General features: G+C 49.9%; 2 protein-coding genes across 2 annotated transcripts; both read left to right on the top strand.

Moving 5' to 3' along the window:
- Positions 1-3,324: 3,324 nt before the first annotated feature.
- Positions 3,325-3,552, top strand: MAA_04429 (uncharacterized protein; the record flags this gene model as incomplete). Its single annotated transcript, XM_007822427.1, has 1 exon — positions 3,325-3,552. The coding sequence occupies one exon, from the start codon at positions 3,325-3,327 to the stop codon at positions 3,550-3,552; it is 228 nt and encodes a 75-aa protein (XP_007820618.1).
- A 7,153-nt stretch (positions 3,553-10,705) lies between these two features.
- Positions 10,706-11,920, top strand: MAA_04430 (Lipase, class 3; the record flags this gene model as incomplete). The annotated part of the gene is made up of 2 exons (XM_007822428.1): positions 10,706-11,196; positions 11,263-11,920. The coding sequence occupies 2 exons, from the start codon at positions 10,706-10,708 to the stop codon at positions 11,918-11,920; spliced, it is 1,149 nt and encodes a 382-aa protein (XP_007820619.1).
- Between the last annotated feature and the right edge of the window lie 1,553 nt (positions 11,921-13,473).

The raw sequence follows: 13,473 nt of genomic DNA, 5'->3' as shown, positions 1-13,473 counted from the left end.
CATATTATTATGATAGCCGTATTAGAAACAAACTTCCACCTCCCAATGTTGCCATAGCCCACACACAAGCCCATTCTCACGTGTTGACAGCGCCCATCCATGAACCCGCCTCGGAACGGGCCAAACAGCTGCCGCAAGCTCCGTATCCGCCCGCCCTCGGCACATCAGATCATTCATTACTCGGCGCAAACTGTTGTTGTCAAGCGGGATGATTGATCATCAGCCCCCGAATCGACCTACTATCGAGTTCCCAACTTGTTGTCTATTGATGTGTTGGGACGTCATCGAAACAGCGGCGTTGCAGGGTCCGACTCCCAGCGAAGCACGACTTCTTCCAGTACACGGTCTTCCGAGTCTGTATTCCTCGCCAGAAAGACACGGGGCAACATGGCGACGATGAAAAAAAGTCCGGGGTAAAGAGACGATGGTTTGATACCCACACCCCCCACGACGGGCTTTGTATTGTACGGAGGCGCATGTGCTGCTTTAACGAAGGAAACGGTCTCTAAAACCTTTCCATGGCCTGGATGGTCCTCCTCCTCGCTTGGTGCACCTTGGTTAAGGAAAGCACCGTTGTCTGGCGCCGTCCGACTTGTTTTTACCCGTAGGGACAAATGTAGAGACACCCCGCGGCGATTGGGCTCTGTGGTGCAAGGATACCTAGTTGCACAAGGCCAGCGAGCCCCAGACACCAAAGGGCATTGCTAGAAATAACAGTGCATTGGCCCCTTTCTGTTACGTACGACGTGGTGTTTTTTGTGCCTGACCCAAGGCGTGCCGTCTTGCCGTCACTATGCCACACCCACACATCCAGCACCCTGGCCATGTCTCCAATGCAAGCTCTTTCTTTCCCCGGACTTTGTTTTTTTTTGGAAGATTCCGGATTCTGGAATGTTTGCCTGGCCCATTTCTTCGTCAGGCGTCGGGCCTGGGGCAATAAATAAGCCACGGCCGTTGTGTCTTATTTCTTGATTCTCCTTTTTTGAATAGAAAGCGGCGGTACCCTGTTTACCGTCGAGCAACTCGTAATGTGAGGACGGAGACGAAATAACGAATAATGCACATCTACTGTGGCATTGCGGCTCGCCCATGCGAAGGTCCGTGGCCCTGTGTTGGTGGAAATCTGATTAAACAGACACGACAAAGTTCAATCTTTGAAACTAGGGAACCAAGCAAGTGAGACCGGGCCAATGTTGCTCCAACACATTTCCGGGCACGTCCTTGGGGGCGAGAGTAATAAAAAAGGATGGTTCTAGGGCCAGTTGGCTTCTGATGTGGGCGACTCTGCCTGGTCTCTGAATAATGATACCTGCGTGTGCCCCAGCTGAGCCACCGCTGCGATGAGTCAAGGCGTGTGCGAGGTACCTCACTCAGGCAGATAGATGCTGCGTTTGGATGCGTGTCCATGGCGGCGGGAGCAAATATCCGCCGCATTCGCGTTCCTTTGCAACGAGCTCCCAACAACTTCTTGCCTTGTTGCTCCGCCCATGTCCTGCACTCCGTACCCCGTTGACGGGTCAGAGCTGTTGGGTCCCAATCATGACGTCTGGATGTCGTCGCGGAGGCAGTAGTAAGGCAGCCAGGAAAAAGGGATGCGTACCTGCATGGCTGCGCGCCAGCATGCCCGACTGTTTGGCAGGCTCCAACGTCCGGTTTGGCGCAGACGCCTTGTAATTCATCTTTCATCTGCTGAAGGCAACGTGTCGTGTGCTTGCAACCCCAGATTGCAGGTGCTTATGCCAAACGAAGAGGTCGGTCTCCTTAGGCCCCGACTGGCTCAACGAGCTGCTTCTTTAGGATCGGGTTGAAGGGGTCTTTGGGGTCTTTTTTCCCCAGGCAGTGGCTGATGTAATCTTTATCCTTTTCTTGGGGGGTCCGCAGGTTTGAGATGGGATGATTTTTTGAGAGTTGGGGGCTGATGCTCCTGCTGGTGCTGATTGCTGACTCTGGTGTGTTTGACGGACTCTATTGTCCTGACCAACATTGGAGCCAAAGGCAAAAGGCTCTCATTGAAGCATGGTTGCACCTGCCTTGGCAAGACCCCAAGCTCGCACACAGGCCGTGTACGTACCAAGTTCCAATCCGGCCGTGATGGCTTCATGCACAAGCGTTACTCCTTGGTCACTCATGTTCTCTCCTCTGCACCGGGGAGGCTGAAGGCGCAGGAATGCAATCTACGATGCTAGCTTCGTTTCGTTGCTGAACACGGTGCTTTCAGGCGGCGTCAGAATGCACTGCAGCCAGTGTCTCGCAGCAGGCACACGTATGGGCTCTGTACGCGAGATACTTCTCGGTAGGCATGTACAATGCGCACAAGTGCCGTACCCCGTATTGTGCTCCAAGTACCTAGGTACTTAAGTAAAGTACTTAAGTACGCGGCACAATTCATCTGGGCTCTGGGCAGTCGGGGCAGGCCGGCCGGCTGGTTACATGCGAGGCATGCTGCCACGCCGGCTACATGTTGGCATGTCAAGCTCAACATTGGACTTTGGAGCTCTTTGAGGCAACAGCAGCGCTGACTCCTGCCGGGCACCCACCAAGCCACTAGGCACACGCCCTTGGCTGGCCCCGTTTGTCCGCTTTTCAGCCCCGTTCCTGTCGCTTTGCCCCTTCAACGCTCCTTCCCATTGACCCCAGGTGCCCATGAGCATGAACTCCCCACCCCCAACCTGACAGAGTCTTCACTCCCCGCCCGTCCACGTCGACCATTGAACCTCTCGGCTCGAGGCTCCCAAATCCCTATTCCCTTTCCCCGGTGTCATGGCTCGTTTGTTGGCCCCGTCCTGGCCCTGCACGCCATTGTCTGGCAGACAAGCATCTCTTTTCATTGTCTTTTTTTCTTTTGACATAAATTCACCACTCCCCGGGCCCTGCTTGTCTGCCTTTTGCTGCCTCCATTGAGTCAAGTCCATTCACACTTATACCAAAACTCTCGCCTCTCTGCTTCCAACTTGCACCTTCTCTCTGCCTGCGTTGCATCAACACAAGTCCTGATAAACATTCCGCTCCATATTTCCACTTGGTCGGCGTCGATCAACAAAAGTTGTTGGCCCACAGAATACACCTGCCACTCATCTATCCTGCTCTATCATTAGAGCTACTTGGATTCACAGCCTCGGTTCCCAGTTTTCCGCCAACTCTACCCACAAATTTACGCAAGCTCGTCGTGTTCAACTCTGTTGACGTGGAGCGCAACAGGCTGCAATTTACAGTATGTGCAAAAAGCGTATCCAATCTTGCTTCTGATGACTAACTCATTGCTGTCAAAAGGGAAAAAAACAAAGAATAGTCCACTACAGTCCTCCTGCAAACAACACAACCAACATGCCTCACGTTGCCTCACCTGTCACCATGTCCTCTCAGCGAAATGACCTGCGGCTGTTCACGTCGCAAGACTTGTACAGCCTCAACGCCAACTTGTCCTACAAGGGCAACCGACCATCAACACCAGTACGACGCATCCAGGAGAACGACTACACCGTTCCCGCTCCCCCTCCGCCCAGTCCCGTCAGCTTCAGGGCGGACAAATGGAGCATGCCCAGCCGCAAGTAAATGCCCATGGAGCGCCTTGAAGGCGACTTGTCACACTACATCGGCCCGACTTGCATTTGTTATTGGGGTATAGGCCAAGTTTGCACAGACCTATATTCCACACAGGCATCTGTGTTTTATTTCTTTTCCATTACATTTCAGCGGCACAGGGAGTTTCGGGCATATCACTGGACTGATTTCTATGTATCACAAGACGTATTAATGTGGAACAATATGGAGGGAGAGAAGGAAGGCGAAAGAAGAAGATGGGGCACCAGCCAAGACACACAAAAAAAAACGGACGGCAAGGGAGTAAGCCAGGTATAGATTTGTTATATTGCGTGACGTTCCAGTAGCCAAATTTTGCGGGACGGAAAACGGCGGCGAAGGAATTCAATTATCTTGTTCCTCATGTTGACATGTCTGTTCCAAGCCAGTGCTCCGGCGTGACGTGCTGATGCATATTTTGGTGCTGCCGTGTGCCCAGGTTCATGGCATGAAGATGTGCGACGGCTACGATGGGCAGTTTCGTTGGATGAGACGGAAATGAGCACTCTGTCCGGCCAGCGGCCGCCGTTGCACACGGGTACGTGGTGTCGGGTAGTCTTGCAGAGGATAGATCAATATCCAGAGAAACACATCGCGGCCGGCCCAAGCAAATCAAATCCCGGTACCTGCATACCGATCTAGGCCAAGAGGCCGGAGAAGCGGTGCGAAGGGGTCGACGCTGGTCCACGAGCACTGCTTGCCAAGCTGTGCTCTGCTCGCGTCTCTCAGTGGCCGGCGCGCCTCTGCTGGCGTTTGATGGCGGTGCGACGGCGGTACAGCTCTGGCATGACGTGTACGGAGTATTCGGGCGGCGTGGACTCGGTGCTGGGAGGTGAGTATCCGTCGAATTGGGCGCGGTGTTGATGGACCCGGGGGCGCCTTTTTTTTTTGCTTTCGCTCACCGGCCTGTTGAGGACCAGGACGTCTGGCCGGTGAAGAGTGTGGCCTTCATGTAGCTGTGCCAAACTGACACCCGATGCGTTGTTTGTAGGGCCGCAGGTGCGTGCGGATGTTTTTGCCGTTTGACGTTTGACGTTTGACGTGCCCCCTTTTTTTACTTCTTTCGCTCATGCGGGTTGAAGGGTGTGCTTGGGTCGAGGTGCGTCCCATGTCTTAGTTTGGCGATGGTGGTTGGTGATGGCACTGGCTGGTGGTGGTGGGGGTGGCATGGACAGGTGGTGTTGGCCGTGGGGGGATCGGATGCACCCATCAATTGAGACATGGAGGCTAATTATGTTTCTTGCCATGCTGTCTGGATTTTTTAGTTGCGCCGCCTTGTTTGGTATCTGGTCCATCCATGATGGCGAGTCGCGACGGGGTTTGCGGTGCGGGTATAGAGTTTGGTGGGTGACGTCTTGTTTTTTTTTTGTCTTTGGATGGATGATCAGAGAAGTATACTCGGTGGATTTTGTGAATCTTATCCGCGGGCGTCTTGGTTTGCGGCCTTTGGATAAGGGCGGTGTGTCGACGCCGTATGAGATGCGGCGTGCTGCATGGCACGTTGGTGGTTGTAGCTTGTGAGCTTGACCGCGTCTTGACTTGCTTTTGCGGCGGGGACGGATACAAGGCGCGGGCGCTTTCGAATCGAGTCTCGGCTGCTTTCTTTGCCTTGTTTCCCGAGGGCCGCTGCTTTGCGCAAGTGGCACGGCGCCGTTGCACGATGCCCGTCTGCCTTCGGCCCACGATTCCGTCGGGAGACTGTCCGAGACAGTGAGCAAAGATGCAGGATTGAGTCGACGTCTTGGCAGGGTGCAGAGGCCCTTGGCGAGCCGTTCCTGACTGAATTGGTGAGAGTTGCCCGAATTCAGCGTTGATCCGACTGTATCGGGACCATCTTGCTGGGTGGCGTTTCTTATGGCGTGGTTGTTGGGGGTGTTTTCTCTCTCTTTTCCACTTGAAGACGAATCCATGTCATCTTTTTGTGCCCTTGAGCATTACTGCGTCGTGGCGTCTTTCCTTGGACATTGCAGATGCTTTACAAACCAGACGCCTGTTCATCTATTCACTCCGGCCTCATCCCGCCGTCGCTATTCCTCGGGCTTTGGGTCACTATTCTCGTCCTAGGGGATGTGTTCCTTGAGCTCGCCCATTAGCTTAACGGTGGAAAGACTTGACAACATAAACGCGGATATGAGTCGGTTAGCAGCATTTGAATACGGGCATCGCCAAGGTATCGGCGGTGTACATAGCTGCTGGGAGTCGGCCACACTGAAGCGCCAACCAGCATCAGAAATATCACTTTCTGCAAGCCGTCACTTGGCAAGGCCACTGAGCTGCCGCAACTTCATGTTCAAGAGTTCCCGTATGCCCAAAGGGGAGCGTACTGCGAGAACACCTAATGCGGATGTGTCTCCTTGAATAATCCATGTTGGCACTGTTGCTCTCTATGAAAGCCCTTGCAGTTATGTGACGAGCAAAGAAACCATGCGGGGAGAAATCCTCTTAAGTGAATAGGATAGAGTACACTATTCCAAGTAGTTTCGTCCATGCCGCCTAGAGCACTCGAACGAACCAATCTTGTCCCACAGGGGAGTCAAAAGTCCAAGATAGAGGAGCCCCCTTTATTAAGAATCCCCAAGCTTATTAATATCTGCTCTCCTGTTTTTGGCAACTCGACTTACCGAGAGTGGGTGCAAGTCCCGCAAGCCGCATCCGGCGGAAAAGAGGATTTGTTGTCATCCCAATCTATTGGTGTACCGACTTGGCACAATTAGCAGATATCACTACTGCTCAAGGTTCTAGAGACGACAGAAGATACAGTCGCACTTTATTTATTCAACGTGAGGGGATAGATGAGCATACCACATTTATCGGCAGGGCGGTCCATGTAAATGCATCGCTTGACTTCCCCAAAGTTCTTGCACAAGACGAAAAGACGCTGGCTTTCGGCAACTGTGTCACTGTTGGAAGCATCAAACACATATATGTAATATGAGTGTAGTAGTAGGCATTGGAGTATGCATTTTTGTAAAGTGGACAACCAGCAACTCCATGTCGGGGTCTTGAAAGGTACAGTATATAAAGATAGGGACCTTGCTTAATATATGCTACTTGGATTCTAAGCACAGAGCAACTTCTTTTGGAGCCACATGGTTTTGAACCGTCAATCCCACCCCCTACATAGAGTTGGCAGGGCAGTAGAATATGAGATAAGAGGCTCGGAATCTTGCCATTCTGGCGTTTTGTTCGTGGCGACTGGCGGAACATGACTGCTATTGCTGTGGGCAAATCAGGTATCTCGTAGATAGTTGGTCTAATAAGAGCTGGAATATGCTACTGTCTCAAAGATGACAGCAATTTACGTTTCACAGCATAAGCCTTGTAACATTCTATATTGGAGTCTTAATCGCTCAACAGTACTTAGTTAGACTACCTCATTGCATTAAGCCGCTTGTCCATCTCCCCTCCTTCGAGAGAAACGCTATTCACTAGATACCAGGCGTGGTATGTAGCCAAGCACACTTTATTGACTACACGGGTCGGTCTACGTGATCCAAGACGCCGGATGGATTCAAACCCAGCCAAGGAATCCCCATGCCTGGCAATGACGTTTGTATAGCATGGCGTACAGATTACAGCATAGATACTTTCCCCACATGTCAAACAAGTCGAAGGGTTTTCTTGTATACTTTACTACAACGCGTTTAACTTGTAATGGACCTGCAGTATCAATCTCAAGATTGGCCAAGAATCAAGATATATAGATCAAATATTTTTCTGGTATCTTACTCTTCTTGGCCTGGTACAGTCCAATATTATGTTATCAGATGTTACGCTTGGACGTTACTTGCATCATGTTTGTAAATTCACTTGACTAAATGAGCGATACAATACCCACCTTGAATATAGATCAAATATACTAGAACTCAGGCCTCATTGCTGAGACGCCGCGTGCTCGCGTCGCGGCGTGAGCTCTTCAAAGCCAGGCATTATATAATATATCTCTCCGAAATTTGGCACAGAAGTACCTGACCTGGCTGCAGGTTCCAAAACCCGACCACCAACTCTATGGAAATGGAGGCTCGAGCCAGCCCCCCTAAAACTATCATGTCCTCTCTATTTCAGCCTTGTCCTGGGCTCTCTCGATATACTTGCGTGAAAGCTCGTCGTACATGATGCTGAAGCAATTTGGACAGTCTTTCAAGACGTCAGCCCTGGCCTTGAACTTGTCCTCTATTTTCAGGCTCTCGAGATATACAGATATTCATAAAATTGGAGACATTCTAGTCACCAGCCGATGGATGTCTAACGCTCCTACGTAGCCATGGTCGAAAGTATCGTCCTCGATAGCATTGTCAAGTCAGGCTTTTCATGTAATTAGGAATGCTAGACACATGGGATCAAACACGTAGAATTAGGAACAAATTTCTCACGGCTCACCTAGGGAGATTTACCTCCTACACCGAATAGATGCGGCGTGTGCGAACCTTGCGGCTGTTATAACCATGGATGAGATACTTCAAATGTCGGAACTGTGCAGTGATGCCCAGTTCAGTGGCAACCGAAACTACTGTCTCGCATTTGTCTACGAGAACGCCCTTGCCATATGGCTCGTTGACAATCGCACGAAAAGGATCTTGCTGTATTTTGCAGCTCCAAGCCTTCTATATTGAACCCTTGTCACAACGCCTGTCACGGGTTACGCGAGGGCTACAATCACGGGACCTAGGACAAAAAACCTTACCGACTTGTTGTATGAAATGACTTTTTTGGTCAACTAGGCCTCAAGGAAAACCAAGGACCTTCACCACCAAAGACTGTGATTCGATGAATTGAGTCATGTTGCTCCAAGCCTTTAGTAGCCCTTGTCACAACGCCCTGGCTTTTGCAAGTCCAACGACGTCGCAGGCGATGAGACCACGACGCCATCATAGAGGGGTGGCTCTGAAAAAGCTACTCAAACGTAATGACTTGTCATATTTTGGCGGAATGCTCGTATCAGCGGTGTGGTCCAATATGCTGGAGTCTCGAGGGCATGTGGTCGGGCGAAGACGGAGAAGACGGCCTCGCGACAACAACACCACAACTCGAATGCGACGAGCAAGCGGCATGAAAGGGCATAGCTCGAGAATAAAGGATGTCCTAGGAGCGATTCATGATATTGAGTCATACGCAGTGCCCTGTACAGCGATGTGGGCTGCAGCGTTCATGCACGCTTGACAGCTCCCAACAGACGGATCCCTGTTCTTCGACGTGGACCTTGCATTATCGAGGTTCCTACATGTCTTCGAATCGAGATCTGATCTCTATAGTTTTTTTTCGTCTTGATTATGAGATTGTTCTCAGTGTCGGCGCGACTAGACATGGTTGTAACTTGTGAGTGGTAATCCGCCATGGGGGCAAACGTCGAATTCGCTGGTCCTAGCTGTTACACCGGGTCATTGGGATGACTTGCATATCTCCTGTGAAGAGGGTTGGTTTGACTCGGGGAATGAAAATAGTGTATGTGATGAGACATGCACGCTGTATACGATCTAGACCCTGAAAGTTGAATCACCACTCCCCTGCTATAAAACTTGCATTATAACTGACAGCTGTTAATATAAATAAAGCGAGATTCTATTAGCATAAAAGCCCTCGTAAATAACCTCCATAAACTTCTTTATTAGGTCACTCATGGCGAAACATGCAGGGGATGGATTGTACGGCACTTCAGACCCTGAAGATTTGCCGAGGGGAACATGACGAGGGAATTCAAGCTAATAGGGGTTGATGATTACAACGAGCGCATGAGGGTAAAGAAAGACCTGGATTTATACCAAGATAGCCATTGTTAGCACAGAGGTTCGTATATAACCCTCAACAACTTCTTTGTCAGGCCATTCATGGCTACACGTACGAGGGTTGGATTGTAATTCAACGTTGTGTTCGCTTCCACGTCCAGAACGGAGTCGTTGCTACGTGTCCTGTAGAGGACACCAGCCGCACCGACCAACAGTTGCAATGACAGGGATCAGAATTTTAAAGAGGTTATCGATACACATGCGCTGGGCCTCCGGGGGAAGCCGGAAGGGGATGGCGAGGTACATGACTGGAACATTGACTAATTAGGGTTCGGGTCGCATTCTGCCAATGCTCGATGAATCAGATAATGCACATCAGATCATGGCATTAGATGATGCTTGCCGTTCCGGGCGTAACGTCACCAGTGGCAGACTGGAAATAACCCATTAAGGTGCCTGCCGAGCAACCTTGACTGTGGCATCTTGCACGTCTCAACGTCTTTATGTAGTCTCAAGTGCTCCATAATAAAAACACGTTTCGATGCAAACAAGGGGCTCCCTGGTATGGATCAAATAACTTTGTGGGCAGTGCCACGTTGATCCAGGCATACTCAGCCAATCAAGATGAAGCCTGCAAGTGACAAGCGGGCTATTACTACCGAAAACGTGAATTGACTAGTTATCCACGGCAATAGGACACGGGATGTGGCGAAGCTTCTTGGCAGCTTGCAGACTTTGTCAGGAACCCAGACTATGGAGCGAGAGAGACGTCAAGACCTCGCCTATTTTTTCCTATACGGATACGGCCTCGGGGACCCATTCGTGTCCAAAACACTTTGAGTCTTGTAGTCGAGTAGTCGACATGTCTGCAGACAAGCATCTTGCTAGACGAGCCTTTGATCGGGCCTGGTTGTTACCAGTCATGGTTGGTTGTTATTCTTCATGTCAACTTGCATACTCTAGAGGCTTACATTGTAGTATCGCCTTGGATTCAGTTTACTATGGTATTGAATTGACGCGCAGCAGGCTATAAGTCAACAGGAGACGGGCTAATTGGAAGGGGTCAAGAACCATGCCCGAGTAACATCAACGAGTCAGGCTCGTGTAGCCCGCGTTTCCGGACGACAGGGCCTTGTGGCATTCATCTGCCGAAATGTGGACGCTGACTCGGTATGCATTGCACCATCTCCGGCAGAAGTTACACCGCAGCCATGGGTAACGTGGTGGCATATACGATAGCAACTACTAGACACATACAGACTATATACATACACACACACACACATATATATATATAAAGTTCTAGTAGGCAGGAAAAGTAAATTTTGCAAAATAACAAGAAAACAAAAAGCAACATTCAAGCACCAAACTTCCCCTTGTCCTCTCTTGCACTTTGACACATGATGCGTCTCTCAACCAAACACTTGAGTGTTCTGCTCGGCGTCGTCGCAGCAACCTCTGCCGAAATCGCCTCACAGGATTTTATCCATAACATCACCACCTACGCTCGCTATGCGGCCTTTGGATACTGCGACAACTTGACAGACGGCAGGGACATCAACTCCGGAACCAAAGTTTGTCCCAGCGACAGCGGAATTCCCGACGGCTGCGGCGACCTTGCGGATTCCGTCGTCGTCATGGAATTCCCCAGCGCCGAAGGCGTCTCGGGCTTTGTTGCCGTCAACGAGAAAACGAAGAAAATCGTCGTGTCCTTCCGCGGAACAGGCAACGCAAAGGACGTCATCACCGACCTGAAGACTTGCAAAACACGGGCTGGCCGGACACTCTTCCCATGGCTCAACGAACAGCGGGAAAAGTTTGGCAACGCAGTAAATAAAGGTTTCAGGAACGTCGTTGTCAATATCGTCGGAGCGGCCTGTTCACTGGCGGCCAAGTAAGTCGGATACTTGACAACTCCCAGCACACACAATTGCAAGTCTGCTAACCACGTATACCGCAGACCTCCGCCCGGCGACGGCGATGCCCTCCTCCCACTCTGCGATAAGTGCGAAGTGCACACGGGCTTTTTCGAAGGCTTCATGGGCATCAAGAACAAGATGTTGACGACGGTCCGGCAGCAAAAGGATGCACACTCCAACTTTGAAGTCGTCGTTACGGGGTACTCGCTCGGCGCGGCCGTGGCCACCTTGGCAGCGACATATCTCCGCAAGGCTACGTTTGAATTGGACTTGTATACGTTTGGTTCTCCCCGCGTGGGCGACGCCAATTTTACCGAGTTCGTCACCAAGCAGGGCCGCGGGAAGAACTTTCGCATCACCAATGCCAACGACCCCGTGACGAATGTGCCCTGGAATGATCCGGGCTTTGCCCACGTTTCGCCAGAGTATTGGTTCCCCCAGGGCATTGCCACCAAGGAGATGCAGGTCTGCGATGGGGTGAACAATCTCGCGTGCAGTGGGCAGTTTGAGTTCAAGCTTGGAGACGTCGCGCTGGGTAAGGACAGGATGAAGCCCCATTTGTGGCAGAACTATGCGGTTGGGTTTCCTTTTACGGGGGCTACGGCCTGCCCGGGCCGAGGGGGGCGAGAACTTGACGATGTTCCGTTTACACCGGAGGAGATTGCTGAGATGAAGAGACTTGCGGAGCAGAGTGACTAGAAGACGGGGTCTGGTGTATAAAGGACAAGACTTGTGTTGGTGCAGGGGAGAATGTAGCTGGCTCTACGAAAATAAATGACATGCTGAATACTCTTGTAGTGGTTTATTTGATGTAGACTGTTTGGCTCTCGGGAAGTGCTATCTATGTGCTTGAATTAGTATATTTTGCTCGCGTATATGTCAAGTTTACGTGGACGCTTGACAGAGTATAATATGCAGTAAAGATTACCTATAGCCCTTAAGATATAAAAACGGAGTAAAAGAAAAGTCATGAAGTTAGAATAAAGTATATTCTTCTATAGTCGAGTTCTCCTCGAGTCTCGTTCTTTCTCTGGCTTCCCTTTCCTCTCTAGCATCTAGATCTTGGTGAAAATCGCCTAGCTAAGCAGTCAATGCACTTGCTTGGACCGTGGCAGAGGACCATGCGGTCGTCACTTTCCGTTTCCCCGCCAGAATTACCGTTTCAATGTTTATTTAAGCTGTCCTATAGTGCCAGGGAGAATAATATATAGGCCACCTAGTCTAATCGATCAGTAACTTGTCTATGCTGTGGTGGTACAGGCACGGGCGGGGGTTAAACACGACTTTGATGAATTACTATATAGAAGGATTATTTGGTACAGATTGAACAAGAGACTATTTGCTTTTTTGTACAGAGAGTGGAATCAATAATACGTGACACTGAATACTTGACAACTCGACCGAATCCGGAAGGCGCCATCTCCCTAGCAAATCAAGCTGCACCTATCAGGGGCCGTAAATTGCTTGGCGGGCTTATTTTCTTTTCGTTTATTGCGCTTATCCCCTTACTACCTAGGTATTTAGTATATTTAAACTTTTCTTATATATATTTAAGTATTTATATAAATAATTGATCATAAAATATATTGACTTACTATAAAATATATTATAATATAAAGCTTAATAGCCAAGTACCTGTATATCTTCTAATAAGTTTCTTTCAGCTTTGAGCTTTCTCTTCTTGAAGTTAAAGGTGGTACATTTCGTTCCAGGGAATCGCTTGTCTGCCGTGGCTTATTCCTTCTCCTCCACAATCTATTAATCTCTTCATAGATGCTTTGGATGTGTTCTGCCCTGATTGCTGTTGAGGGTTTTGAAGGCTTAGGGCCATCACCTTTTTCGTCGTTAAAAGTGCTATGCGCCGGCGGCAGACATTTGGTAGTATTCTTAGCGCGTATACTATTACAGTTAGTTTGCCTAAGTATAGGTTCTATTTATTTCTTAGTCTTAGGGTAATAAAAAACACTTTACTTGTTATGTCTACCCTGCCTTTTACCTTTATCTAAGTTACTCCTCCTATACTAACCAGACTGTTATAAGCTGAGCTGCTGACCGCCACACTAACGTCCCAGGTTCCCTTAATCCCCTTGTCCATGTCTTTGTCCTGAATGACCTTAATTCGTTTGTTGGAAATCCGAAAATATGAATATTGTAACTCGCTTAGGTCTCATCTCACACCGGTAACACCGCCCAACGAAGCGCCCAGCGTTGTGACACGAAGGCATCGCAGACCAGCTAGAAGCGTCAGGCAT

Source organism: Metarhizium robertsii (genome assembly GCF_000187425.2).
Source record: "Metarhizium robertsii ARSEF 23 chromosome Unknown MAA_Scf_5, whole genome shotgun sequence".
Classification (NCBI taxonomy): domain Eukaryota; kingdom Fungi; phylum Ascomycota; class Sordariomycetes; order Hypocreales; family Clavicipitaceae; genus Metarhizium; species Metarhizium robertsii.
The sequence above is the reverse complement of the archived record's forward strand: the minus strand, read 5'-3'. Positions and strand labels throughout refer to the sequence as shown.